Here is a 27,047-nt window from a genome sequence, read left to right as displayed (position 1 = left end):
AGCTGCTGGTGGAGGCGGGGTTTGGAGTGTTGCTCCTTGAACATTCGGTCTCTACTGCGCATTTGCGGATGAGTACGGTCACTTGCAATTTATATGTTTGATATAATATATATTTAAATTTTCTTGTCTAAATATCATCTTAGCTGCAGTAGTAATAATAATAATAGAAATTTCTTTAGTAATTTAGTAGATATACCTGAATAAAGTATGCTGCAATACTCCAGTTAGGAAAGTATCAGTATTTGTAATAGCAGGGTGAAATGATTGTTATGAAAATAAGACTAGATAGACCTTAATTATTTAAGTTTAAATTATAATTTCTTAAAGAGGTTGTTTCTCTGGGATTCCCTGGATAATGATGTATCCAATAACACAAAACAAGCAAAGAGGAGAAACAAACATCACTTAACTGTGAGCAGTAAGCAAAATAGTGAGGTGGATCCATAGAGGATGTCAAGAAATCTTTATTGTAAACAGCTGAAAGACGACCCAACACGGACGTTTCCGCACAAAGGCCTGCCTCAGGGGTCAGGTAGATCTCTAATGTTATGGCAAAACGTTTTAACAAAAGAGTATTGTTAAAGTCCAGGCTGTTGAATCCTCTATTGGACAAAAATGCTGAGCTGCAGTAGCTGGCCAACCAGCTTGTTTTGTATCCAATAACACACCGAAAACCAAGGATGGTATTCTCTTGAGCTTACGGTTGAATTGAAGGTTATTGAAACATTAGCTGGAGATGCTCATTAAAATTTTTCCTTTATTGATTAATGTTTTGGGTAATCAATCTAGGACTTGTAGTAATGAGTGGTTGTTATTATCTTTTCCATTCAGTAAAGGCATACGTTATAAGAAGGTTTATGCAGGGTCATATTGTTGTTTTGTGGCCACACAACAGAATGCTTTACCATTGAATATTCGCCAAAGCCCGTCTTAGTGTATTTAGGAAAATTTGAAAACTTGGCTTTTCTGAACTATTTGAGTTTATGTATTAAATAATGTGTGTTACTTTTTGCTGTTTTATTGACGATTCTAACCCGCTCTGAACCTGTTATTACAGGGATTTTGCAGGATCCAAGACTTTAATGGCATAGAATAGCCCAGCAATATGGAGGCAGAGAAGGTTCATGCCCCAACACCCAACCCCACTGGGGAAATGATGATGTAATGGCTATTATTAAAACAGGAGGAATTCATTTCCTGCTTAAAAAATATTACTATTACTACTATTCTCCCCCCCCCCCCCCCCCCCCCCCCCCCCCCCCCCCCCGATATTCAGCTCATGTGGAAGGAAATATGGAAAGGGCATGGACTGATTATCCAGGAATAGGTTGGCAGGTGCTATATATCTGGATATCAGTGATATTCAGGAGAAAAGTTATCAATGTGGGCTACCGTTAAATGGGCTATCTTACCACAAGTCATGCAATTTTAGCCCAGAGTCTGATTGCATCAAATGGGACCCTGTGCTAAAATAACACAACTCGTAGTAAAAAAGCCCATCCTAACAGCAGCCCACATTGATAACTTCCTCCTTCAGATTGGAACCCAGATAGGTAACTGGATAAAGTTAGCGCAGCCTTTTTTCTGTCTCGTCTGTCTAGGCAGTTACCCAGTTAGGACTAGATTTTATATATGGTGCCTAACAAATCGTCACTGAAAAAAACTGTGCTTAGCACTATTCTATAAACCTTGCCTAAAGTTAGGTACGGTTTATAGAATACATTTAACGCCCATTCCTGCAACTAAATTTAGTCTCAGCTATTTCTTTCAACTAAAACCTGGTGTAAAAAACACACGACTAATTTAGGTGCAGATCGGGCATGTTTTGTAACACTGCATGTAAATTTTAGGAATGCCCACATCCTGCCCACGCCCCTCCCTCTTTTGAGATCTGCGTCCTGCCTATGCCCCTCCATCTTTTGAGATCTGTATGGCCTGATTTACACTTATCACTTTATAGAATACACTTAGCACACTAAAATGGAACTACTGCACATGAGCAGTTCATACCAAAGAGACTTGCACTGACACCTGAGGACAGATAGCAGCAGAATCGAATACTGGGCCAGCATGATCAGAAAAAGTCACCAGACAACAAAGGTAGAAAAGATCATTTTATTTTCATTATAGTGTTTGGAATATGTCCACTTTGAGAATCAGGTGCTCAACATTAAAAGTTTATATTTATTTATTTATGGCATTTTATCCCACATTAAACATGAATTAGGGTGTTTTGTGGCTCTACATGAGGATTGGGATGATATGATCCCTTGTTTCATATTGTTGACGGTCTGCATTTTCCGTATGGGTGGTATATTGGTGTATTAGGTTCTGCCCAGTGTAATATTTACGGTACAGTAAGGGTCTGAGTGTGTTTTTGCACAAAGTTGTGCATAGTGTTTTGCGATTGTGGTTAGAATATGCTTTGAGCAACCACTATTCTTTGACATATGATACATATCTAATATCTAAATTTAATAAAAGGTATTAATTGTGACTTTTATTTTTATTTATTTTTTCTGTGTGTTATCAGACAATTATGGATTTAAGCTCCACCCCTGGCCCCACCCCAAACCCCGCCCCCTTTAGCCTCCCCAAACAGTTGGGCCACCGACCGCCTAAGCCCTATAGAATACTTGCATAACCAGGTATATATGTTGCTATGTACCCAATTTGAGCCTGGGGAACCGAGTTGATACCCACTGCAGCTCCTTGTGACTCTGGGCAAGTCACTTAACTCTCCATTGCCCCTGGTACAAAAATAAGTACCTGAATATATGTAAACCGCTTTGAATGTAGTTGCAAAAAACCTCAGAAAGGTGGTATATCAAGTCCAATTTCCCTTTCCCTATTTGAGATTGTACATGGAATGTTGCTGTTGCTACTATTTGAGATTCTGGAATGTTGCTACTATTGAGATTCTGTTGTTACTATTTGAGATTCTACATGGAATGTTGCTATTCCATGTAGAAGCCTGCCCTTGCAGATCAGCACTGCGGCCGCGCAGGCTTCTGTTTCTGTGAGTCTGACGTCCTGCACAGAAACAGAAGCTGATCTGCAAGGGCAGGCTTCTACATGGAATGTTGCTAGTGGAGGAGTAGCAGCCTAGTGGTTAGTGCAGTGGACTTTGATCCTGGGGAACTGAGTTCGATTCCCACTGCAGCTCCTTGTGACTTTGGGCAAGTCACTTAACCCTCCATTGCCCCTGGTACAAAATAAGTACCTGAATATATGTAAACCACTTTGAATGTAGTTGTAAAAACCTCAGAAAGGCGGTATATCAAGTCCCATTTCCCTTTCCCTGCGTTTGCCTTGTAGCATTATAGAAGTGTTAAGTAGTAGTAGTATAAATACTCATGCCTAGATGCCACTGAAAATCTAGGTATGGACCCAGTCAGCAGGATTCATCTGGGTAAGAGCTATTCCCGATAAGTCCCATTGAAAATCAACCCCTTTATTAATAGTAGACTTCACAGTATAGATATGGAGATTTTCCATAGCTAATTTGTGTTTTCACTGTTCGCCATTGATATCCCTTTCCCCTTCATAAGCAATGAAAATAAAACCTCATGAGGCTTTCTCCCACAAATCACAGAGTGGGGAAAAGGTTTGATGAATAAAAGCCCTATATGCTCTCTTTGTATTTACATAATTGTATTATAACCTCAAAAGATCTGAATAGCTGCTAACCTGTAACAATGTTTTCAATTAACCACTTCTTGGTATAATGGTGTATTATTTTATTGAGGAATGTAGTATATTTTTAGGCTTTTGGTGAACATTATTTTATTCGTGATTGGAATATTAAGTTGTTGCCTATAGATGCTTGGGTATTTTATTTATGAATTTTTATTTTGTGATGGAAGGATTGTTTAATGCCAATTGATTTTATTTTACACTATGTACTGCTTTCAAGAAAGCAATATAAAATGAAATAGTTAAAAAGGTGCACTTAACTGACCTTTAGGTTTTGTTTTGATCTTTTAACAGGTGACTGAAGTTGCTTAGACACTGTGTTAAGATGACCCCAAATATGATATTGCTTTATCTCACCACATGCGTCATCCTCACAGCGGCCAACCGTGTCTATGTGCACCCTTTCCATTTTTTCGCCTATAACAAGAGCATCTGTGATGAGATGGAGAGACAGAATCAAAGCACCCAGGAGGAAAAAGTCTTCATCCCCATCTCACTTGAGACCAGTGTCTCTCCAGATGAGGAAAACATGAAAGGCACCAGTTCTTTGGACACAGAAAGCCTGAATGTCAAGGACCTACCAAGCCTGACGTTTTTAACGGAATTGGTACAGGATGTTGGCTTTCGGCATTTCAATGTCTTGAGAAAAAGTCATAAGTGTGAAACTGCTCTCTTGTCCCCCATCACTATTTATGCAACCTTGGTGTCTTTCTATTTGGGGGCTTCCAAGCAGACATCTGATAACTTACAAGTATTCTTGGGTTTCACCACCCCATCTGACTGCACTTCTAGAGTGGATGGCCACAAAGTTCTATCAGCTTTGAAAACTATTAATGGTTTGCTCCTGTCCAAAGATGTAGATACCTCAATGAAGACATTCCTGTTCACAGCCCCTGGTATATACATATCAGAAGCCTTTGTTCATGACTTGGCGCCTAGTTCTGATGCTTTGTACGTGAGGTCGATTGATTTCACAAATTCAGCTCGTGCCAGGGAACTGATCAATGCCTTTTTTGAGGCAAGAACCTTCAGAAGAAGCAATAACATCCTTACTTCTGTCAATCCATCCACTACCACCTTGCTGTTTGCAAGTTACATTTATTTCAAAGGTAAGGAAAGTAACTAATTACCAGATTCGCTCTAGTAGGAGGTGTGTGAAACAGATGGTAGGGAAGATATCTTTTGATTTACTTTTGCTGAGTTGGCTCCCTCTGTAGAAGCATCAGGACAAAATCTGCATTATCAGAGATGCCAATGGTGAACCACTCCATTTCGAGAGTGAGATTTGCTGCTCCAAAGAATATGGTTTTTCAGACCTTGCATCTGGGGTATAAATCTAGAAAGACTGAAGTGTAGTATTGCTTCACAAATGAAAACAGCAGAATAAAATTATATCTGGCTTTCTTTGATAGAATGGTGGCAGTGGGAGATAATTTTCAAAGGAATTTGCCCAGTAACAAAAGTATGTGCACAGAGCTCACTACTCAGGTACTTGTAGGTGTAGAGGAACGAAATGGGGCAGGACGAGGCAGTACTGCTTGGATTTCTTCCTAGTTAATTGGGTCAGTTGACTTTCCTCAAGCTTGTCTCTCGTGAAAGTAGTGATCCAGATTGGAACACTGGTACTGAGTGAGAGAAGGGGCTCAAAGTATGTGACAGTGAGAGAGTTCACATGAGTATGTCTCACTCCTAATGTGTTGGACTTATACATCAGGATTTTATATAGTGCGACTTAATTTGCATGCACAAATCCAGTCATATTCTGAATTTGCGCATGCAACTTAATTAACAATCCACAGCGCTGATAATTGCCACTTTACAAGCTATTATTGACACATTGGTGTTAATTAGCATTTGCACATAAATTCTAAGTTGCACAGTTGAAAAGGGGGCCTCGCCATGGGTGGGTCATGGGTGTTTCTACAATCTATGTGCATTGTTATAGAATACACTCGCTCTGCACCTAATTTAAGCGTTGACATTTATACTAGGTTTTACTTGGCGTAACTGCCCGTGACTAGATTTAGTTACATGGATGGGTGCTTGTCGTATTCTATAAACCATGTGGAATATTAGGCGTATTCTATAAAATTTAGGCGTACTTTATAGAACACGCCTAGGTGCATTTTTTTTCCACGTAGAATTTTCAGGCGCCATATATAGAATGTAGCCCATAATCTCTGAATTATGACTTCCCACCACATACTATCAGCACTTCTTAACACAAATAGATGAGCTTTGCATTCATTGTTTTCTGACTTTTTTCTTTATCGCCGTATTTCATAAAATAGAATGGGCCTATATGTAAAAGCAAGATCATAAAAATTAGGAAGCATGGATTAAGGCTGTAGCGAATATTTGTATTTTGTTCAATCTGGCCGTGAATACAGTATCCCCCTGATTCTCTAATGGTCACCGAAAATTGCTCATGTAAATTTAGGCACAGTCCTGATTTGTGCGTGCAATTTAATAGGATAATGAGCCAATTAGTTTCAACGATTAGCTTTTTAACAAGCAATTATTGGAACTAATTAGATTTAATTGGATGGTACGCACATAAAGTTAGGCATGGGATCCACACCTGAAATTTACACAAGGCTCACACTGCACAGGAGAAGGCGAAATATCATGCCAAGAAAATCATAAGAGTGGTCACCAAGAATTGGTTCAACTCAAGGACACGTATAGATCTGGGTGTGTACTGCATGCTTTTCTACCCAAAGTGAAAGAAACTCAACTGGGCAGGCTGGATGGATAATTTGGTCTTTGCTGTCATTTTAGTTTACAGTGAATATGCATGAGATAAATATTCAACTATAGAAAACCTAATTAATGCAAGCTTTAGCTCGTGCATATTCCCTGGATATCTTGGGAAGCACTACCATAAGGGGCCCTTTTACTAAAGGATTGCCACCGGCAACCCAGACCTACTGCCGGCCCAATGCAGCCGTTGGCAGTAGTTCCATCTCGAGCGTGTACCATTTCCGGCACTATAGAAACTTTGTCTGTAATAATTAGCACGGTGCTAACCCGGCAGTAATTGGGCAGCACCGTGTACTGCCCGGTTACCATGTGAGCCCTTACCATCACCTCAACGGGTGACGCTAAGCAGGACCACAGAGAGACTAGGCTGGGCCCGGGGCAAGGCTGCCCCCCCCCCGGCCGCTGCCGCCCCCCTGTCACTTCCCCCGCCGCTGCAGTCCGCGGTCTTACCTGCCTGCCTCCACGGCTACGGGCCCCTTTCATTCAAAGCGGCAGTCGCAGATCGCGTCTCTTCTGGCCTTCCCTCCCTGTGTCCCGCCCTCGTCTGATGTGTAACTTCCAGTTTCCGCGAGGGCGGGACACAGGGAGGGAAGGCCAGAAGAGACGCGATCTGCAACTGCCGCTTTGAATGAAGGGGGCCTGGAGCCATAGAGGCAGGCAGGTGAGACCGGGAACTGCTGCGCCGGCGGCCTGATCCTGACGCCGGGCCCCACTTGGAGGCCCAGGCCCAGGGAATTTTGCCCCCCCCTGCTCCCCCCTCTCAGCGGCCCTGATGCTAAGTGCTCCTTCCTGTATGGCCATGCGGTTTTACTGCAGCTTGGTAAAAGGACCCCCTAAGAGCTCTGAAAAAAAACACAGAACCCAAATATACTTTACAAAGTTGTATCTGAGAAATCAGGAGAGCATAGAAGGATGCTAAATGATCTTTTGACTGATGCATTAGAATAATAGCCACATACAGAGACTGTGTTCACAGTGCATGGGAGAGAGGGAGTTCTAATCATCATGCAATGTTAAGAGACAGTAGATGCTTCTTCAATGAGGAATAACTAGAGAGGAGTGTTATGGAGAATTGATATTTTATTCCACTTTGGGTAGTCCTTAATTAGACTGGGAACGTGACATATGAGTTGGGGGCAGGATACAAAATAAAGAGAGAAACTCTTCAGGGATTTATGAATGAAGACTCGGCACCAGATATCAGCCCTCGTTCCGACTGAGCTGGAAAAATCAAAGAAGCAGGAAGAAAATGCCATGTGATTAAAAGTGATATTGATAAATGTTACCCCTTTTCACTCTGCCAGTGGGAAAATGGATGAGAAGGAGCACCAAGGGGTTGTGTGAGAGCACCTCCTGCAGGCTACCCCTGGTAGGTGAGCCATCTGCAAATATCCTGGTACACCAGTCATCCAGACAAAGCAGCAAGTCCACACCTTTCTTTTAAAGCACTTAAACAATTTTTATTAATCTGCTTTACAGCCCCATTTGCTTCTTTCTAAACCTGAGGGCACATTTACTGTCAGAACATCTTTGTACCACCCCTCTCAGTCCATGCTTCTCAGCTGCAACCTTCTTTTGATCAGGTTTCTGGCTCAGTGGCTGCCAGCCCCTTCCATGCAGCCAGGGAAATGCTTGGAATACCTTTCCTCCTCAATTCCTTTTAATAATCTAGGAACCATATATATGTATTGTACTGTTTTGGGATCTTGCCAGATACTTGTGACCTGGATTGGCCACTGTTAGAAACAGCATACTGGGATTGATGGACCTTCGGTCTGTCCCAGTATGGCAACACTTATGTACTTATGGTTAGCTCTTCTTTGCTTCCAAGCTGTAGCTTTCCAATTAATCAGACTTTTGACTCCAGTTTTGTCACTTTTACTTGTAAAGAAGTACAGGATAACATTTTTTACTTTTACTTAAGTAATAATTTTGCTACTTTTACTCAGCTACATCTGATGCTTGCAGTTAAAAGTAAAAGTGGAAGCGAGATGTAAATGAGAATTCCTCAGGAACAGGATTTTGCTATTGCAAGCCTCATCTTATTTCCTTGTCCCTTATTGTACCCATTTACCCCTACCATACCTGACCCTTTTTCTAATTGTACTTGTTTAATACCTACCGTACTTGGCGTTCACCATTACGGTATTTTGTAAGCCACATTGAGCCTGCTAATATGTGGGGAAAATGCGGGATACAAATGTTACAAATAAATAAATAAATCTCTCAAACAGTGGATCATCTCATCTTAAATTTTGCTGTTCAGTAAATATAGCTTGTAAGAACAGTGGAATTGCTCGTGTTTGTTGAACTGGTTACTGGTCTCCAGCTGAATAGAACAGTGATGAGTTGGTCACTTTAAAGCAGAGATGAAGCTGATGCATGTAGTAAAGAGTTGCATGGGAACAGAAATCTAACCCATCCCCGCCTAAATGTAACCCGTCCTCGCCGCAGGTAATCTCCTCCATTCCGGCCCCTGGCCCTCCCAGCCCTGCCGCACCGCAGTCACCTTGCCCCCCCCCCCCAAAAGAAAGAGAATCTGCATGAAATAAAATATTTATTTTTATTATTTTGACTTATGAAAACCATTTGTCCCTGAAACATGCTCAAAACAGAATAATCCATTTGTACAAAAGATATGAGGCAAAGATGTGATCCCATGTTCCCCCAATGAAAGGAGAGTTTAATTTTACTTCCAATCTTTATAACACCAGGCTTCCCAAGGCAGATTACAATTAAGATGAACCCATCAGTAAGCAGGATATCCTCATCAAAATTTGGCCAAACTGTATTGTATAGAACAGTGTAGAAAAATGAGCACAAAATACAGGCTTTATTAGTGCTGTTTCCACCAGCTCAAATAAATGTAGCTTTTATACTCCAGCATCAATATCCCAAAATACTCAATCTCACCAGAAGCTCAGGATATCAATTTATGATTGTTGTTTTCTAAGCAAAGTTCAATCAGAAATGTTTATGTTCCTGAGCAGCCTCATCATGAGTCATAAAAACCTCTGTTTATTTATTTATCAAAAGTCAATTAACTATCCTTTAACTTATTTTACTTTACTTTATTTCTTATTAGTCGCAAGTATTCCCAGAGTGGGTTCAGTATGACTTACATTAAGAGATCAAGTGCACTGTTACATTTTAGACTCTTCAGTCTTCAATTTTCAAAAACCATAGCTATCATATCGTTGAATTTACATAACTCTGGCAACTTAACTTGTCAGCTCTACAGAGCACCTGTTTCGCTATTGCTTCATTGGGAGAACTTGCAATGTTGCCACCTTTAAGATGTCAACAAAAATGCTATAATAATTTCTGTCCTAGAAAATATGACACTGTGATGAGAATATATATTGTTACAAGCCCCATAAGAAAAGTATTTCTCAGCCTTAAAACATATCAAAAAAAATTATTACCAGTTACTTGAATCTGCAGTCTCATGCACAGCTGTTTCTCCGTGCTGCTTTCCTGCTTGTGTGTTCACCTACTAAAATGGTGTCACATTCTAAAAAGACGCTGATCTTCAAACAAACCAATCAGAACCATCTATTATATCATTCCAACCCCTGATAGGTTGATCGTATAGTACACAGTGAAGTATCAGCTAATATGATAATACTTCATAAAAAAAATGCTTTCCACTCTACTCCAATGTTTAAACCTCTTTGTTGCAAGGTTTGTAATGTGTAAATCCATTTTTGTTCCCTTCGTAACAGAATCTTACCCCTGTCCCCTCCCCTTATACTGTCTTCTACATGATCAATAGGGGTAAGATTCTGTTACGAAGGGAACAAAGATGGATTTACACATTACAAACTTTGCAACCAAGAGGTTTAAACATTGCAGAAAATGTCAATGTATTGTCCACAATGCTTAAATTCTTTTCCTGGGTAGTGACTCCAAATGTGGAACCTCATATCATGTAGCTATAATTTGGGTTATTCTTCCGACTGTGCATCACTTTGCACTTCTCCATACTAAATTTCATCTGCCATTTGGATGCCCAGTTTTCAGCCTCCCAAGGTCCTCCTGCAATTTCACACAGTCTGCATGCAATTTAACTACTTTGAATAGTTTTATGTCACCTGTAAATTTGATCACCTCACTCATCATTTCCATTTCCAGATCATTTTATAAATAGCAGCAGTACCAGTGCAGAACCTTGCAGCACTCCACTCTTTACCTTTCTCCACTGAGTAAACTAGATATTTAACCATACCCCATGTTTTCTATCTTTTAACCTGGACGTAACACCCCACATAGAACACAATTGTTTGCTCTAATGACTTTAATGGAAACAAATCTTTTTAAAAACCATTCAGTATCTGGAAAAAAAACAAACTAAATGGGTGAATGATCTGAAATCAAACTGAACAGAAACATTTCCCATGCACATCCTGATTGCATTGTATAGTTCCTACCCAGTTAACTTGCAATGACCAAGTCCCAACAGGATATTCAACAGCAGATAACCAGATAATGGCAACAGACACAAACAGATCAAATGGAAGATCAAACGGATCTTTATTAATAACATGCAAACCAAGAATGCCCAACACAGGCCATGTTTCAGCCATTCAAGGGTGCATCAGAGGCTAAGGGGTCCTTTAACCAACCTGTGGGAAAAATGGCCCTTCGCTAGCGGCGGGGGCTGTTTTTCCTGCATGCCAGGGCCCTTTTTACTGCAGCCCCCAGGCAAACATGACCATGTGGTAAGAGAACTCTTACCACGTGGCCACATGGCAGGGGTCCCTTACTGCTACCCACTGAGGTGGCAATAATGGTTCTCGTGGCAACCCGGCGGTAACCGGGCAGTGTGTGGTGTTGCCCAATTACCGCTGGGTTACTGCCGTGCAAGCCATTTCCGGGGTTTTTCTTTTTCCCCCAGAAATGGCTTACCCTCAGGGCACATTGGGCTTACCGATGCTATGTTTTGAAAGCACCACTTAGCTCCTGACGCAGCCCTTGCTTGGGCAAAACATGACCTATGTCGGGCATTCTTGTTTGTATGTTACTAATAAAAATCCGTTTGATCTTCCATCTGATCTGCTTGTTTCTGTTGCCATTTTGAAGTTTGTAGATCAATTGCCCTGCTGTTTTCTTGGTCCTTCATAACCAGATAATGCCACTAGTATTCTGTTTCACTGTCTCAGCACTATTTGGTTAGTGCTGGGGTGTTCTGAGGATGGAGTCAGGGTGGAGCCAGCAGTTACCCAGTCACTGCCAATATTAAGCAATGGTGTCCTAAGTTAACCACGTAGCTATCCAGGAACTATTGCTGAATATTGGTGATCCCAGGTAACTCCCAGCTGGCTGCCAAGTACCTGGATATTCAATGTCAGTCCCCAGCTAGGAACTGGCACTGAAGATCTGGCCCTAATTCATCCAGTGGCTAAATATTGTCCCTATTGCGTTTACAGCATAACCACTAGAATAGGTTTAGCAGAGACCCGTTTGGCTGATTCTCATAAAGTTTAAGACAACTGACCTTGAGAGTCGGGTTTTTAAATTATGCTCACTGAAAATTTACTGGGTTTTTGCACCTATTTAGGTTCCTAATTTCACTGAACACCTAAATCAAGGGCAGGAAGTTAGATGCCTTGAACTGATTTTTAGCACTGAAGCATTTTGCACTGGAGGCTGCAATAGTGTGAGTGAAGGTTGAGCGCTGGGCCTTCACAGAACATCTAGCCAACAAGAGCCCCAAAACACAGGATGCAGAAGTTTAAAAACGGTTTCACTCTTACCTAGGTCTAGCCCTTGCTTGACCATTCAGGTTCAAAACTCTCCAGGAAAAAGGCTTCCTACCTTCTATTCTCAACCTGGACTCACATCTAGAGTGGAGGCATTTGTGAATGGTCAGTGTTCTATTTTTCTCCTGGGTCCAACCTTGAACACTGCAGCCCTTTCTGGGAACCCTCTGGAGGACCCTTCCTGTTCTGGGCCTCTCTGTTCTGTTCCCCCTCTAGATGTTTTAACTTTGTCTCAATCTGGGCCCTGGCCCTGCTCTCTTGGCTAGCTTTGCCTGCTTGAACCACAACCTGTCTACTACTACTACTACTACTACTTAGCATTTCTATAGCGCTGCCAGGGTTACGCAGCGCTGTACAAGTTTAAACATGGGGAAGGACAGTCCCTGCTCAAGAGAGCTACTACACACTGCAGTCTCTAGTCTCTTAATGTGATCCTGTGAGGGAATGTTATTAATGGGGACTGGTCACTTCCTATACACCTCCTCACAGAAGCCAAATGTAAGCACTAAAAATAGACTCATGACATTTTATTACAAGTGAAATGATGTCCAATACAGTTTAATAATGATAGAGGCAGACTGAAACTGAATCTGCGGCGGAAATCCGCTGGTCAGTTTTGGCTGGAACCGACAATGTGGCCATGGCCTCGGCTGCTGCCGCCAGCCTCCCACCACCCTGAGAAAAAAAATCTGTCCGGTCCCATCCACCTCCCTTCCCCCCCCCCCCCCCCCACAACGGGCTGCCCACCAACTCCATCTGCTCTCCCCAGCCTACCTTCTAAAGGCCCTGGTGGTCTAGGGGCTTCTTTAGGATAGGAGCATCCTGGCTTGCTCCTGCCCCCAGTGGCTCTGTACTCCAAAATGGTGGGCTAGACTATTGCGGGAGGTTGTGCCTGCCATTTTGGAATTGTAAATAGCATAAGCTCCACCAGAGGCATAAGCAACGCGGGATGCTCCTGCCCCGAAGAACCACTAGACCACCAGGGCCTTCAGAAGGTAGGCCCAGGGAGTACCTACGGGGAGAATGAGGGGGAGTTGGTGGCCCGGGGAAGGTGGGCTGGCAGCAGAGGCAGGTCACATTTTTGGTTCTGACTGAAAATGTTTAGGCGTTTTCGGCCGGAACCTGAACTCAACTTTCAGAATAGTTTCAGTGCTGGATCCGAAATTGAAAGTCACTCACATCTAAATGGTGAAGTGAAAAAGGCGGTGAAAGCCAAAAGGGTGTTTTCAGAAAATGGAAAGCAGACCTTAATGAAGAAATTATGTAAGCCACATTGAGCCAGCAAATAGGTGGGAAAATGTGGGGTACAAATGTAACAAATAAATAAATAAATAAAACAGGGATGAGCACAAGCAATGGCAAGTTAGATATTTAAAAAAACAAAACAGTAATGCAGTCTGAAAGAAATCTGTTTTTACCCCTGTCATTTTAAGTTAAAACAAAATGATATTTAAATTTTGCATGTTGTTTGAAACAAATGCACATCCCTATTTGAAATCTAAGGGAAGCACATGTCATACAGAAGGGCCAAAATAAGAAAAAGCCCTCTTCTCCGTAGTGATCAACCTGTGACGTTCTTGTACTGTAGCACAACATGTTGTGAAGATCGCAAAACTTACGATGAGAGATAATGCAAGACTCAGTTACTAAACTAAGCAGCCAGTTTTTGATATATAGTCTTATGTATCAGACAAAGTACTCTGAACTCTATCGTTTGTTAAATTGGGAGTCAAAATAGGGCTCACGCAATCCTGGTATCTAGTTCCTGAGATGATATGAACTGCTGTATTTTGAAAGCACTGCAGTCCCCATAGTGAGCAGCAGATAGTAAAAATGTTCTTTTGTAATTTACACATATTATGATGGATTTAGATAGAAAATATCTATGTTGATCCATGGTTTTATTATATTTTGACTGGATTATTGCAATTACCTTTACTGTGGCCTTCCTAGATATCAGTTATGACAGCTTCAGTTGGTCCATAATACTGAGACTCAGTTAGCGATGGAACTGAAAGAATTTGATCATATTATTTTGGTTTTGGTCATGTTTCATTGGTTGCCTGTTATGTATGGGATACAATTTCAAGCTCTTTTTTTAATGATGGTCCATCATATTTATGATTATTGATTCAGATTTATGAATCTTCAACGGAACTCCATCCATCCCAACAACTTATTTACATCCTTTTTCAATGTGTGGTCCTGAACTATGAAATCCTCTACCAGTGGACTTACACCTTGAGAGGTTTTATCCTTCCTTGAAAAGCTTGGTTTTAATCCAAAGTATTAGGCTAGTTAGCAGGTTCTCTTGGTATTGAGTAGAATTAAATGGGAATGAAGGTATTTTTGTGTTTTATATTGTTTATTAACTTGGGGTGGGAGGGCATGGTGAGAGAAGTTTTTAAAAATTATCTTTTGTTTCATACTTTGGACTTTTTTGGTAAAGCGTGTTATTAAATATTGTAAGTGTAAATGTCATAAAAATGTATTTTGTTCATTTTTTAAATGTTGTTTTAATAGTTGCTTTCTCCCCTCCCCCCACCCAACTTATGAAGACTACCTGCCAAACTTTTAAATAAAGTAAGATACAGGGTGTGATCTGTCTAGGGAAATATTGCTGTTGAATACAGAGGATGCAGCTTTCTTTCAATTGTTCTAACAGCCAGTCAAGCACAGTAGCAACTGTATTAATCTAGAGGATTCTTCTGTAATTGATAAAATAAAAGTTGTTAGTGACTAAAACTGATAATATACTGCCGTTGCTTCCCCTCCTTAGGGATGGACGTCCTCAACTGCCGTTGCTTCCCCTCCTTAGGAAGGAAATCGTGTGCAAATGAGCTAACAGCGAGAAGCTCATTTGCATGCAATTTCCTTCATGCATGCCCGTTCATAATGGAAGGGCTTTTTCCATTCAGTTAGTGGGACCAGTGCACTACGAATGCTGGCTCCTTCCACGACCAAATGGCTTGGATTTGGTCGTTTCCGAGATGGGCGTCCTCGGTTTCCATTATCGTCAAAAACCGGGGACGACCATCTCTAAGGTGGACCTAAATGTCATGATTTGGGCGTCCCCAACCGTATTATCGAAACAAAAGATGGATGTCCATCTTGTTTCGATAATACGGGTTGCCCCTTTACAGGGCTGTCCTTAGAGATGGGCGCCCCCGTTCGATTATCCCCCTCTCTGTCACCTAGGAACCTTAATGCAATATAACTCTGTATTTCTCATTCCGGAAATGGCGATTGCCATTACGGAACAATGTAAGCCACATTGAGCCTGCAAATAGGTGGGAAAATGTGGGATAGAAATGCAATAAATAAATACAGTGTGCAGTAGTGGGATTAGAGAACTTAAACAAATACATGGTCTATAAAACTTTCAAAGATCTGATTCACTCCCGCTAGCTCAGAACTAATAGCATAAAAAGTCACTGTGGGACCCTTTTACTAAGGCGCGTAGGTGTCTACATACATCCAATGTGTGTCAATATGGAACTACTGCCTGGCTACCGCGAGCCCCGGGCGGTAATTAAATTTTTTACACGCGTCCAATATACGCGGCAGAAAATATTTTTCATTTTCTACCATGTGTTGCTAACCAGGCGGTAATCGGCAGTGTATGCACGCTGACAATTACCGCCCAGTCAATGCACGAGACCTTACCGCTAAGTCAATGGGTGGCGGTAAGGTCTCAGGCCCAAAATGGACGCGCGCCAATTTTTATTTTGCCGCACATCCATTTACGGCCAAAAAAAGGGTCTTTTTTGCAGGTGCGCTGAAAAATGGACCTGCGCACATCCAATACACATTTACACCAGCGCAGGCCGTTTATCAGCACACCTTAGTAAAAGGACCCCTGTGTGACATATGCCAAGAGTTCTGAACTCCTAATCCTCTGGAGAACCAAGCAGATGGCTTTGCCACAGAAGATCCCTTGTGGGCTGGAGGGCAGCTGAAGGCATCGCCTAACATATGAGACTATGCAAGATGAAAACAATGGTTTGTAACCCCCCCCCCCCCCCAACCAAGCCCTTGGAAGAAGGAGGAATAGCCCAATAGTTAGAGCAAAACGGCTAGAAACCATGGAAGCTAGGTTTAAATCTTTCTGGTGCTCTGTGTGCCCTTAAGGCAAGTCACGTCATGCTTCAGGATGCAGACAAAAGCCTAAGCCTAGAATTTATGGATGTGCAATTTCTTTTGCCCACATTCAGTTTTTGTGTCAACTACCCCCCCCCCCCTCCCGGGTAGTTGTTAAGGTGCCTTACAGTCTTAATGTGCGTTATTTGCCCCTAAAAGTGTATTAAAAGACAGTAACATATGTTATATTACTGCCTGATGCAAACTGTGCTCCACATTTGAGACAGGTCCCATCTAATGGGAGACCCTTCTTGTGAGCTCTAGATGAATGGATGTACAGCTGCAATAAGAATGTATAATGCAGTTCCTGTAAAACAGAGACTTTTATCTAACTGGGACCCGGTGCGAGACTCTGTAAATAAATGATCAGTAGAATATGAGCCAAATTCTATTATCCAAAGTTGAACAATCTTCTCCAATAAGTCAGGGGTCAGGTGTTTCTGATAATTTTCATAATAACGTGTGGTTAGACCCCTCTTAGTTTTTTATTAAAGTTTTTTGTCATACAAATAATACAAAAGTGAACACTAAAGCAAACAGAACCCCCCCCCAAAATAAACACAAATATGTTAATTAAAAAAAAAAAAAAGGTCAGCATAACATAATCAGAGGTCCATGGCAATACCTGGAAACAAATAGTATGGATACCCCAGGTCAATGAGTGCTATGTGGCTCCTGGCAAAAGAGGTCTAAACGAGCCCAGGCCCGCAAAACAGACCTAATGGTTCTACGCCTATGGGCCAAAATTGTTTCGTATTTCCTGATCACGCATACATAACTCCACCATAGGCATAAGCAACAGCAGAAAGGGACCAACATTCCAGGGGCGTAGCCACGGGTGGGCCCAGGCCCACCCACTTTCCCTCCAGGCCCGCCCATCCATGATCCGACATCTTCTCCACCTTCGTGCCAAGTCTCCCGCATCCCGCTTTGGCGGGTCATCTCCCGGTCTCCCGCTGAACTCCACTGCTGCAACTGTTGCCGCCGCTTCTCTCCTGAGCAGCAGCAGGAACAAAAACAGGCGCTTCGCCGAGCCACCACTTCAATTCAGCCGGCATAAGAAAAAAAACAAGCGCGGGGCCGCCCACAGCAGCCTTCAGTCATGCGCTGTCGGCTCTGCCTGTCCTCTGCTCCCGGAACGGGAAATTGACGTCAGCGGGGGCAGAGGATGGGAGAGCCGAAAGCGCATGAGTGAAGGCTGCTGCGGGCGGCCCCGCGCTTGTTTTTCTTCTTGTGTTGACGACGACGACGCTGCTGCTGCTCCTGCTTGAGAGGGCCAGAGTGAGAGAGGAAACGTGGCTGGTAGGGGAAGGGTGTCTGAGAGAGCAGAGGGGAGAGAAAAAAGAAGAGGATGCTGGAGAGTACAGAGAGAGATAGTGAGAGATTGGGAGAGAGGGGACATGGAAAACAGCAGGGGAGAGCCAGAGAGAGAAATGGGGAGAGAACATGGAAAAGAGCAGGGGAGAGAAAGAGGGCAGAGCCATGTGGGAGATGGGGAGAGAAGGGACATGGAAAAGAGCAGGGGAGAGCCAGAGAAAAAGGGGACATGGAAAAGAGCAGGGGAGAGCCAGAGAGAGATGGGGAGAGAAAGAGGGGACATGGAAAAGAGCAGGGGAGAGACAGGCTGCTGGGGAGAAGGAAGGGGAACAAGGGGGATACCCTGACTGGTCAGATGGAGAGACAAAGAGGAGAAATGCTGGATGAAAGGAGGGTGAAAGAGGAAAAATGCTAGAAGGAGGGGCAGAAAGAGGGAATATGCTAGATGGAAGAGGGGTACACAGAGAGAGAGATGAGTAGAAAGATGGGGAAGAGAAGGAGGGGACATGGAAAATGGCAGGAGAAAGAGAGAGAAGCTGCTGGAGAGAAACTGGGGGAGACCTTAGCTGGTCAAATGGAGAAATGCTGGATGAAAGGAGGGAGAAAGAGGGAAAATGCTGGAAGAAGGGAGCAGAAAGAGGGAAGACGCTGGATGGAAGGGTAGGAAGAGAAAGAGGAAAGCCACTGGTAGGATGGGGGGGAGAGAGAGGACATGCTGAATGGAAAAGGGTAGAGAGATAACTGTCTAGAAGGAAGGGGAGATAGAGGGAGACGATGGATGGATGGATTAGTAATAGGTGGAAGGATGGAGAGAGAAAGAGGGATGACACTGGATGGAAGGGTAGGAGAGAAAGAGGGAAGGTGCTGGATGGAAGGTTAGGGAGAGAAAGAGGAGACGCTGGATTCAGAGAGAGGGAGAGACACTGAAAGGATAGGGAGAGAAAGGGGGAGAGGATAGAGTTAATGAAAGACTGGAGAATAAGAGGAAGGGGCATGGGGAGAACAAAAGTGAGGAAAAGATGAAAAGGGATAGGTAGATGAAGTAAAAAGAGGGAAATTAAAGAATGGATAGTAAGAATTCATTAAATCTGGACAGAGAGTGAGACAGAAAAATAAATTGAAGAAAACAAAGAAAAAGGAGAGAAAAATTACAAATGAACAGGAAACCCTGGCAAGAGAGTTAAGAGAAGACAAAGGAATGCAGAATCTTGACTGGGACCAACACAATTAGAAAAAGTAAATGGCTAGACAACAAAGGTACAGAGAATAATTTTATTTTTAATTTAGGATAAAGTAATATGGTGTTAATAAAGTTTCAGAGACCAATACTTCCTTCCTTAGGTCAGGAGAGGATACCGTAACAGCATTATACTGACCTGAGGCAGGAGGTTTTGGCCTCTGAAAGCTCACTGAAAAGGATTAGGCTATTAAATAAATTGTCTGAAATCTGATGCACTGAAAAGCAGCACTTTACCCTGTGTGACAAATGCATCTGAGTGTGACTACATTTTGCTGGGGGGGGGGGGGGTAGAGAGAATATTTTGTGCCCACCCACTTTGGGTTCAGGCCCACCCAAAATTGGCAGTCTGGCTACGCCACTGCAACATTCGTCAAAAAGGAACTCTGAAAAGTCTGGTGGATATTTCTGTAGGAGAGGACAAACATAATGGAAAAGCTGCAAGCACACATATCAATCTTTGGGAGAGAGGTCAAAATAACATATGAACATAAGAGTAGCCAATGGTCCATCTAGCCCACTATTCTGTTTTCCAAACAGTGGCCAAGCCAGGTCTCAAGTACCTGGCAGAAACCCAAATCGTAGCAAAACTCCATACTACAAATCCCAAGGGCAAGCAGTTGCTTCCTGTGTCTGTCTCAATAGCAGACCTTTTTTAAACCCAGATACTCTAACTGCTGTTACCACATCCTCCGGCAAAGGGTTCCAGAGCTTAACTATTGGTTGAGTGAAAAAATATTTCCTCCTATTTGTTTTCAAAGTATTTCCGTGTAACTTCCTCGATTGTCCCCTAGTCTTTGTACTTTTGGAACAAGTAAAAAATTGATTTACTTCTACTCATTTTACACCACTCAGGATTTTGTAGACTTCAATCATATCTCCCCTCAGCTGTCTCTTTTCTAAGCTGAAGAGCCCTAACCTCTTTAGCCTTTCCTCATATGAGAGGAGTTCCATCCCCTTTATCATTTTAGTTGTTCTTCTTTGAACCTTTTCTAATTCCACTATATCTTTTTTTGAGATACAGCAACCAGAACTGAATGCAATACTCAAGGTGCGATCGCACCATGGAGCGATACAAGGGCATTATATTATTTTTGGTCTTATTCACCATCCCTTTCCTAATAATTCCTAGCATCCTGTTTGCTTTTTTGACCACCACCTCACACTGAGTAGAAGATTTCAGCGTATTATCTACAACGACACCTAGATCTTTTTCTTGAGTGCTGACCTCGATGGTGATCCTTGCATCAGGTAACTATGATTTGAATTATTCTTCCAATGTGCATCACCTTGCATTTGTCCACATTAAATTTCATCTGCCATTTCGATGCCCAGTCTTCCAATTACCTAATGTCTTCCTGCAATATTTCACAGTCCACACATGTTTTAACAACCTTGAATAGTTTTGTATCATCTGCAAATTTGATCACGTTGCTCGTTGTTCTGATTTCCATATCATTTATAAATATGTTAAATAGTACCAGTCCCAGTACAGATCCCTGCGGCACTCCACTGTGCACTCTCCTCCATTGAGAGAAATGACCATTTAACCCTACCCTCTGCTTTCTGTTCAATAACTAATTCCTAATCCATACCAGAACCTTGCCTCCTATCCCATGGCTCTTTAATTTTCTTAGGAGCCTCTCATGAGTAACTTTATCAAAAGCTTTCTGAAAATCTAGATACACTACATCAACTGGCTCACCTTTATCCACATATTTATTCATGCCTTCAAAGAAATGAAGCAAATTGGTGAGGCAAGACTTCCCTCGGCTGAACCCATGCTGACTCTGTCCTATTAAACCATGTTTGTCTATCCAGCTTATTTTCGAAAGAGAAAGACGCCCATATTTCGACCCAAATCGGGAGATGGGCGTCTTTCTCCCTTGGGCGAACAAATCGGTATAATCGAAAGCCGATTTTGGTCGTCTTCAACTGCACTCCGTCGCAGGAACGAACAAAGTTGATGGGGGCGTGTCAGAGGCGTGGCAAAGGCGGGACTGGGGCATGGTTATCGGCCAAGGAGAGATGCGCGTCTTTAGCTGATAATTGAAACAAGAAGGGCGTTTTTAACGAGAATTTGGTCGGCTTTATTTGGACCCTTTTTTTCAGGTCCAAGTCCCCCCAAAAATGCCCCAACTGACCAGATGACCACCGGAGGGAATCGGGGATCACCTCCCCTGACTCCCCCAGTGGTCACTACCCCCCTCCCACCAAAAAAACCCACTTTACAAACTTTTTTTCCCCAGCCTGTATGCCAGCCTCAAATTCTCCATGACAGCAGAATGTGTTCTATCCTCTGACAGCCTTTCCCTGGTTCTGATGCGGGTCTCGGGTGAGTGTGACACCTTTTCTGTTAAGGGCACTGCAGAGTCACCTCAGCAATGCATTGTGGTGGGTGTAGGGTATTGGGCTCCGTGATTCCACTAGCTTGTGTTACATGCTCATGATGTTGGTAGTTGGTAGGCTCTACTCCCATGGTGCTTTTCCAGAGTGTGCCCTGTTTTGTTTCCGGTAGTCCATGAGGTAGTGGCCATTTTTGTAAGACCGTTTTAGATCCCTTTCATGTGTTAGCCACGTTACAGAACTTAGTTTTTACCTTGAATGTTGCTGAAAGAGGGCATTGTACACCATTCTGCCAGCTCTGACCTACTGCTCATCTCAGTACCAGGGAGACTCTTTGCCAGTGGGGCACAATCTCTGATCTGCAGTTAACTGTGAGTAAATGTACTTATTCCAATAAAGGACGTTTTCGGAGACATTAGTCTTCAGGTGTCAACTGGTGTGCCAAGATTATACAGCAGCAACAAGCACCCAGTTTTGGTTCAGGCCCACCCAGCAGTGGAGGCAGCGGAGCGGAGGGAGCAGGCTGAGCTGCGATCCCACATCTGCCTCCCCAGCCCGCCACTGCCCCGCCCCCTGCCGTACCTTTAAATATTACAGTTTTGCTGGAGTCGCGGGCAGCCGGCATTGAAGATATTGGCAGGCTTACGCCGGTTCCAGCAGCGCTTCCCTCTTCCCTCGTTGCAAGTCGGATGATGGCTCCGCCCTCTTCTGACGTATTTCCTGTATCTACGAGGGCGGAGCCATCATCCGACTTGCAACGAGGGAAGAGGGAAGCGCTGCTGGAACCGGCGTAAGCCTGCCAATATCTTCAATGCCGGCTGCCCGCGACTCCAGCAAAACTGTAATATTTAAAGGTATGGCGGGGGGGGGGGGAGGAAGGAAACGGGGCAGACGGGAGAGGAGGGTTGCTGGACATGGTGGAAGAAGGGGAGAGGAAGGTTGCTGGATATGGTGGAAGAAGGGGAGAGGAGGGTTGCTGGATGGAGGGAAGGGGAGAGGAGGGTTGCTGGACATAGTGGAAGAAGGGGAGAGGAGGGTTGCTGGACATGGTGGAAGAAGGGAAGAGGAGGGTTGCTGGATGGAGGGAAGGGGAGAGGAGGGTTGCTGGACATGGTGGAAGAAGGGGAGAGGAGGGTTGCTGGATGGAGGGAAGGGGAGAGGAGGGTTGCTGGACATGGTGGAAAAAGGGGAGAGGAGGGTTGCTGGATGGAGGGAAGGGGAGAGGAGGGTTGCTGGACATGGTGGAAGAAGGGGAGAGGGCAGGGGAGAGGAGAGTTGCTGGACATGGGTGGATGGAGGGGAGGGTAGGGGGGAGAGGAGGATTGCTGGACATGGAGGGGGAGGGAGGTGTGAGGAAGGAGATGAGATAACAGAAAAGGAAGAGAGTAGAAAAACTGCACATGGATGAAGAAAATAGGCAAAAGCTGGATCCACTGGACAGTCAAGTTTGCGGAGGACCCAGCTTTTACTTACGGATGTAGGACAAGAAATGAAGAAGAAAGGCGGAAAGTAAACAAATAAATGGAAAGGAAGCCCTGGAAACGGAGTTAAGAGGACAGATAGCAGCAGAATCGGATACTGGGCCAGCATGATCAGAAAAACAGTCTCCAGATAACAAAGGTAGAAAAAAAATCATTTTATTTTCATTATAGTTTTTGGAATATGTCCACTTTGAGAATCAGGTGCTCAACATTAAAAGTTTATATTTATTTACTTATTTATGGCATTTTATCCCACATTAAACATGAATTAAATTGGAACCTGGGATCATTTAAATTTTTTTTCCTGGAGACAGTAATGCATTGCCCCCCACCCCCAGGCTCTCTCCCCGGCTATAGCCAGCTCTGCAATTTTGAGGGGAGGTGCACAGGTGGATGGGGGGGGGGGGGGTGCAGAGGTGGACCGGGGAGAGAGCCTATTGTTAAACATTTACCAGCACACCACTGTCTAGTGCCCACCCATCCAACCTGTTGGCCCACCCAAAAATTGACTTCTGGCTACGCCACTGGCAACAAGTCCTAGAGGCCTGCGTGTATGCAGGTCCCTGGAGCACTTTTAGTGGGTACCGCAGTGCACTTCAGCCAGGCGGACCCAGACCCATCCCCCCTACCTGTAACACTTGTGCTGGTAAATGGGAGGCCTCCAAAACCCACTGTACCCACATGTAGGTGCCCCCTTCAACCCTAAGAGCTATGGTAGTGTTGTACATTTGTGGATAGTGGGTTTTGGGGGAGGGGGTTGGGGGCTCAGCACCCGTGGTAAGGGACCTATGCATGTGGGAGCGTTGTCTGAAATCCACCGCACTGACCTCTAGGGTGTCCAGTTGGTGTCCTGGCATGTCAGGGGGCGAGTGTACTACGAATCCTGGCCCCTCCCATGACCAAATGGCTTGGACTGGGACGTTTCCGAGCTGGGCGCTTTTAGTTTCTATTATCGCTAAAAAAAACAAACGCCCAGCTCGGAAATGACTAAATCCATGGCATTTTGGTCCGTACAAACCGTATTTTCAAAGCAGAAGATGGATGCCCATTTTTTTCGAAAATACGGTCTGTCCCACCCCTTCACGTACCCGTTCTCGGACATAGACACCCATGGAGATGAGCATTCGCATTCGATTATGCCCCTTCACGTGTTCTATAATTTTATTCTTTAAAATGGTTTCCACTATTTTGCCCGGCACCAACGTCAGGCTTACCAGTCAATAATTTCCCGTATCACCCCTAGAACCCTTTTAAAAATTTAGCGTCACATTGGCCACCCTCCAATCTTCAGGTACTACAAACGATTTTAATGACATGTTACATATTACTAACAGCAGATCAGCAATTTCATGCTTGAGTTCTTTGAGTACCTTTGGATTCATGCCATCTGGCTCAGGTGATTTACTACTCTTTTTAATTTGTCAATTTGGCTCAGTACATCTTCCAGATTCACCAAGATTTCTTTTTGGTTATTTACAGTTTCGTAAAGGATTGAAGACTCATGTTTTTAGCAAATATTTGGATAAATAATATTGTAGGGCTATCTTAAACTGCATGCTTTGCAGTTTATGTAATCCACTTAGATTCTTTATTGATTGTAGTGGGATATAAATACCCAGAATAGAGAAGAATAGAACAGTAAAATAACACTGCTGGCAAGGTTGATCACAAGCAGAGTTATTCTTGTAGCACGGGAGTAACTAACCTGTGAGACTGAACTCCCGTAGACTGGTCACTCCGATTGAGGTGCATTAAAGGCCGATTTTTAACACACTGTAATAACCACCCCCTTCACTGTTAAAACATTTTAATTTAAACAAATATGTGAAACAAACCAAAAACTTTCCAAAAATTGTGGAAAAAAAGCCCAAATGAACAAAACATTTTTGTCCTGGGCACATCCCTACTGGATTTATTAACCTGCGTTAATATGTGCTATTTACCATAGGTCCTTTTCTCTAACCTCCCTGTTTACAAAGCCACATTAGCAGCTGCCGGTGTGGTAATATCAACATAGCCCATTTGCTTTGAATGGGCTGTGTCGGCATTGTTGTGTGGCTTTGTAAACAGGGGTGTAAGTCATGTTAAAGACAATAATGCATGTTAGCACAGGTTAGTAAATATAATCCATAGATTTAAGCCCTCCTTGGAATATTGTGTGTAACCCACCTTGAGATACCAATGAAAACATATTTTTTATTTTTGTTACATTTGTATCCCGTGCTTTCCCACTCATGGCAGGCTCAATGTGGCTTACATGGGGCAATGGAGGGTTAAGTGACTTGCGCAGAGTCACAAGGAGCTGCCTGTGCCTGAAGTGGGAATCAAACTCAGTTCCTCAGTTCCCCAGGACCAAAGTCCACCACCCTAACCACTAGGCCACTTCTCCACCCACATATGAACTAAATTCAAAGAAAGAAATAAAATGTTATATAATATCACTATACAATTCATTATAGCTGCCTTTCAATTTGAGTATGATAAAATGATGCTTTAATTCCATTCTCTTAACACAAAAGGCCTATAGAATAATTGAAGTCCATCTGTTGATGAATCCTTCCCCATTTCTGTTGCTTCATTCCTCAGTAAAAGTGAAGAACGCTTTCCAGGTTAACGAACCCCAGGATTTTTGGATCGATTCAGACAAAAAGATCTCAGTACCTATGATATCTGTAACCAGCATGTTCCATTACGACAGCGATGAAAAGGAGAACTTGTCAGTCATCCGAATTCCCCTCAGCAAGCATGATATCCTGTTATTGGTGCAGCCCATCCATGGAAACAAGTTGGAGAGAATAGAGTCAACACTTTCCAGGGATTCCTTTCAATCATGGTGGTCAAAGCCGTCAAAAAGGTGCAGTACAACCTATTCACATAAGCAGCCCAGAATGTACCTGCTTGTAGAATGAGATTTATTTATATATTTATATGGACTTTATATACTGCCAGTCACACCATAGTTTAAGACAGAGTCAAGGAAAGAAGAGAGAAAGGCAGGGGAAAAGAGACTAAAAGAGGGGAGGGTAAAGCGGTTGTTACAAGGTACGGCCTAGTAGGGGCCTGTGCTGTGGGCCTTTGAGTGACCTGGGGATTGTAGATAGAATGAAAAAGCCAGGGGTTAAATATTCAGCCAGCAATGATCCGCATTATTTTGGATGTTACTGGCATTATGTCTGGCACGGAGTATTGAGATTTGTGCAACTGACTATCTCTTACCTGGTTATGTGCTATATTCAGCACTTATCCACCTAAGTGAAACCGGATAAAGATAGGACTGAGCATTTATAAGGTTTGATTTGTCCAGTTAACCTAGGCGTTAATCCACGGATTCTATATATGGTGCTCAAAATTGTCTACACAAATTTGGAAACATGTCCAATTTGCGCAAACAATTTTTAATTGAGTAATGAGTCAATTAGCGACAATAATTGGACGCTAACAATCAACTACTGGCATTAATTGGCAACAATTTGGATTTATGTGTGCATCTTGCTAAGTGCTATACTTTAAAGATTCACGCATAAACCTTTTAGCATTGAGGTGAAAAGGGGGAGTGGCCATAGGAGGAGCCTGGACAGCTCAGGGGCATTCACTACAGATGTGTGCAGTATAATAGAACTTGGGGGATTGCATCTAAGTTGCGCATGAGGGTTTACAACAGGTTTCATGTAGTGTAAATCTTCACACCCATAGTTAGGCACAGATCCCAGCATTACATGCTATTCTGGAAATGGCACCCAACTCAGGAGCCCTTTTACTAAAGGGTTGGCATATGGCAATGGGCTTGTCACATGCCAATCCAAAACTACCACCGGGCTGCCAGAGGAGCGCGATGGTAGTTCCCATTTCCAGTGCTACAAAACTATTTTCTATTTTTGTAGCACCAGTGCTTATCTACCCAGTTACTGCTGGGTTAGTTTGGGAGTCCCTACCACCATCTCAATAGTTGGCAGAAAGTGCTCCCCCCAAAATGGCCGTGCAGTAAGTGGTTCACTTCCAGTTTTTCATCATGGACTCAGGTGAGAGCAGTTTCCATAGAAACAAAATCACCAGCCTTGACTGACATCCACCTTCCTTGTGCTTAATTGCTCCAGGTAAGGCCAGCTGTCTGCAGAATGATGTCACAACAGGAATAAACTTTATTAGCAAAAAAAGGGGGAGAAAAAAAACTAAGCCCTCTTCAAGCGATATAATATGGGCTAACTCATGGGATTCCAGCATTAATGACCAGGATAGAATGACTCCTAAGATTTTAATATTATTCTCAAATGAGAAATGCTGACCACTTAAGTTACATATCGAAAG

At 43.2% G+C, this 27,047-nt stretch overlaps 1 protein-coding gene across 2 annotated transcripts in view; it reads left to right on the top strand.

Moving 5' to 3' along the window:
- The window catches only part of AGT (angiotensinogen), a 46,283-nt gene that overhangs the window by 4,238 nt on the left and 14,998 nt on the right, over positions 1 to 27,047 (top strand). For both annotated transcript variants that reach the window (XM_030196436.1, XM_030196437.1), the window contains exons 2-3: positions 3,991 to 4,805; positions 25,329 to 25,596. In XM_030196436.1, the coding sequence (XP_030052296.1) occupies positions 4,022 to 4,805; positions 25,329 to 25,596 (1,052 nt within the window). In that variant the 5' untranslated portion in view covers positions 3,991 to 4,021. The remainder of the gene's footprint in view (positions 1 to 3,990; positions 4,806 to 25,328; positions 25,597 to 27,047) is intronic.

The sequence above is a fragment of the Microcaecilia unicolor genome, chromosome 3 (assembly GCF_901765095.1).
Source record: "Microcaecilia unicolor chromosome 3, aMicUni1.1, whole genome shotgun sequence".
NCBI classification, from domain to species: Eukaryota; Metazoa; Chordata; class Amphibia; order Gymnophiona; family Siphonopidae; genus Microcaecilia; species Microcaecilia unicolor.
Note: the sequence above shows the minus strand (reverse complement) of the source record. Positions and strands in the feature narration are given on the sequence as shown.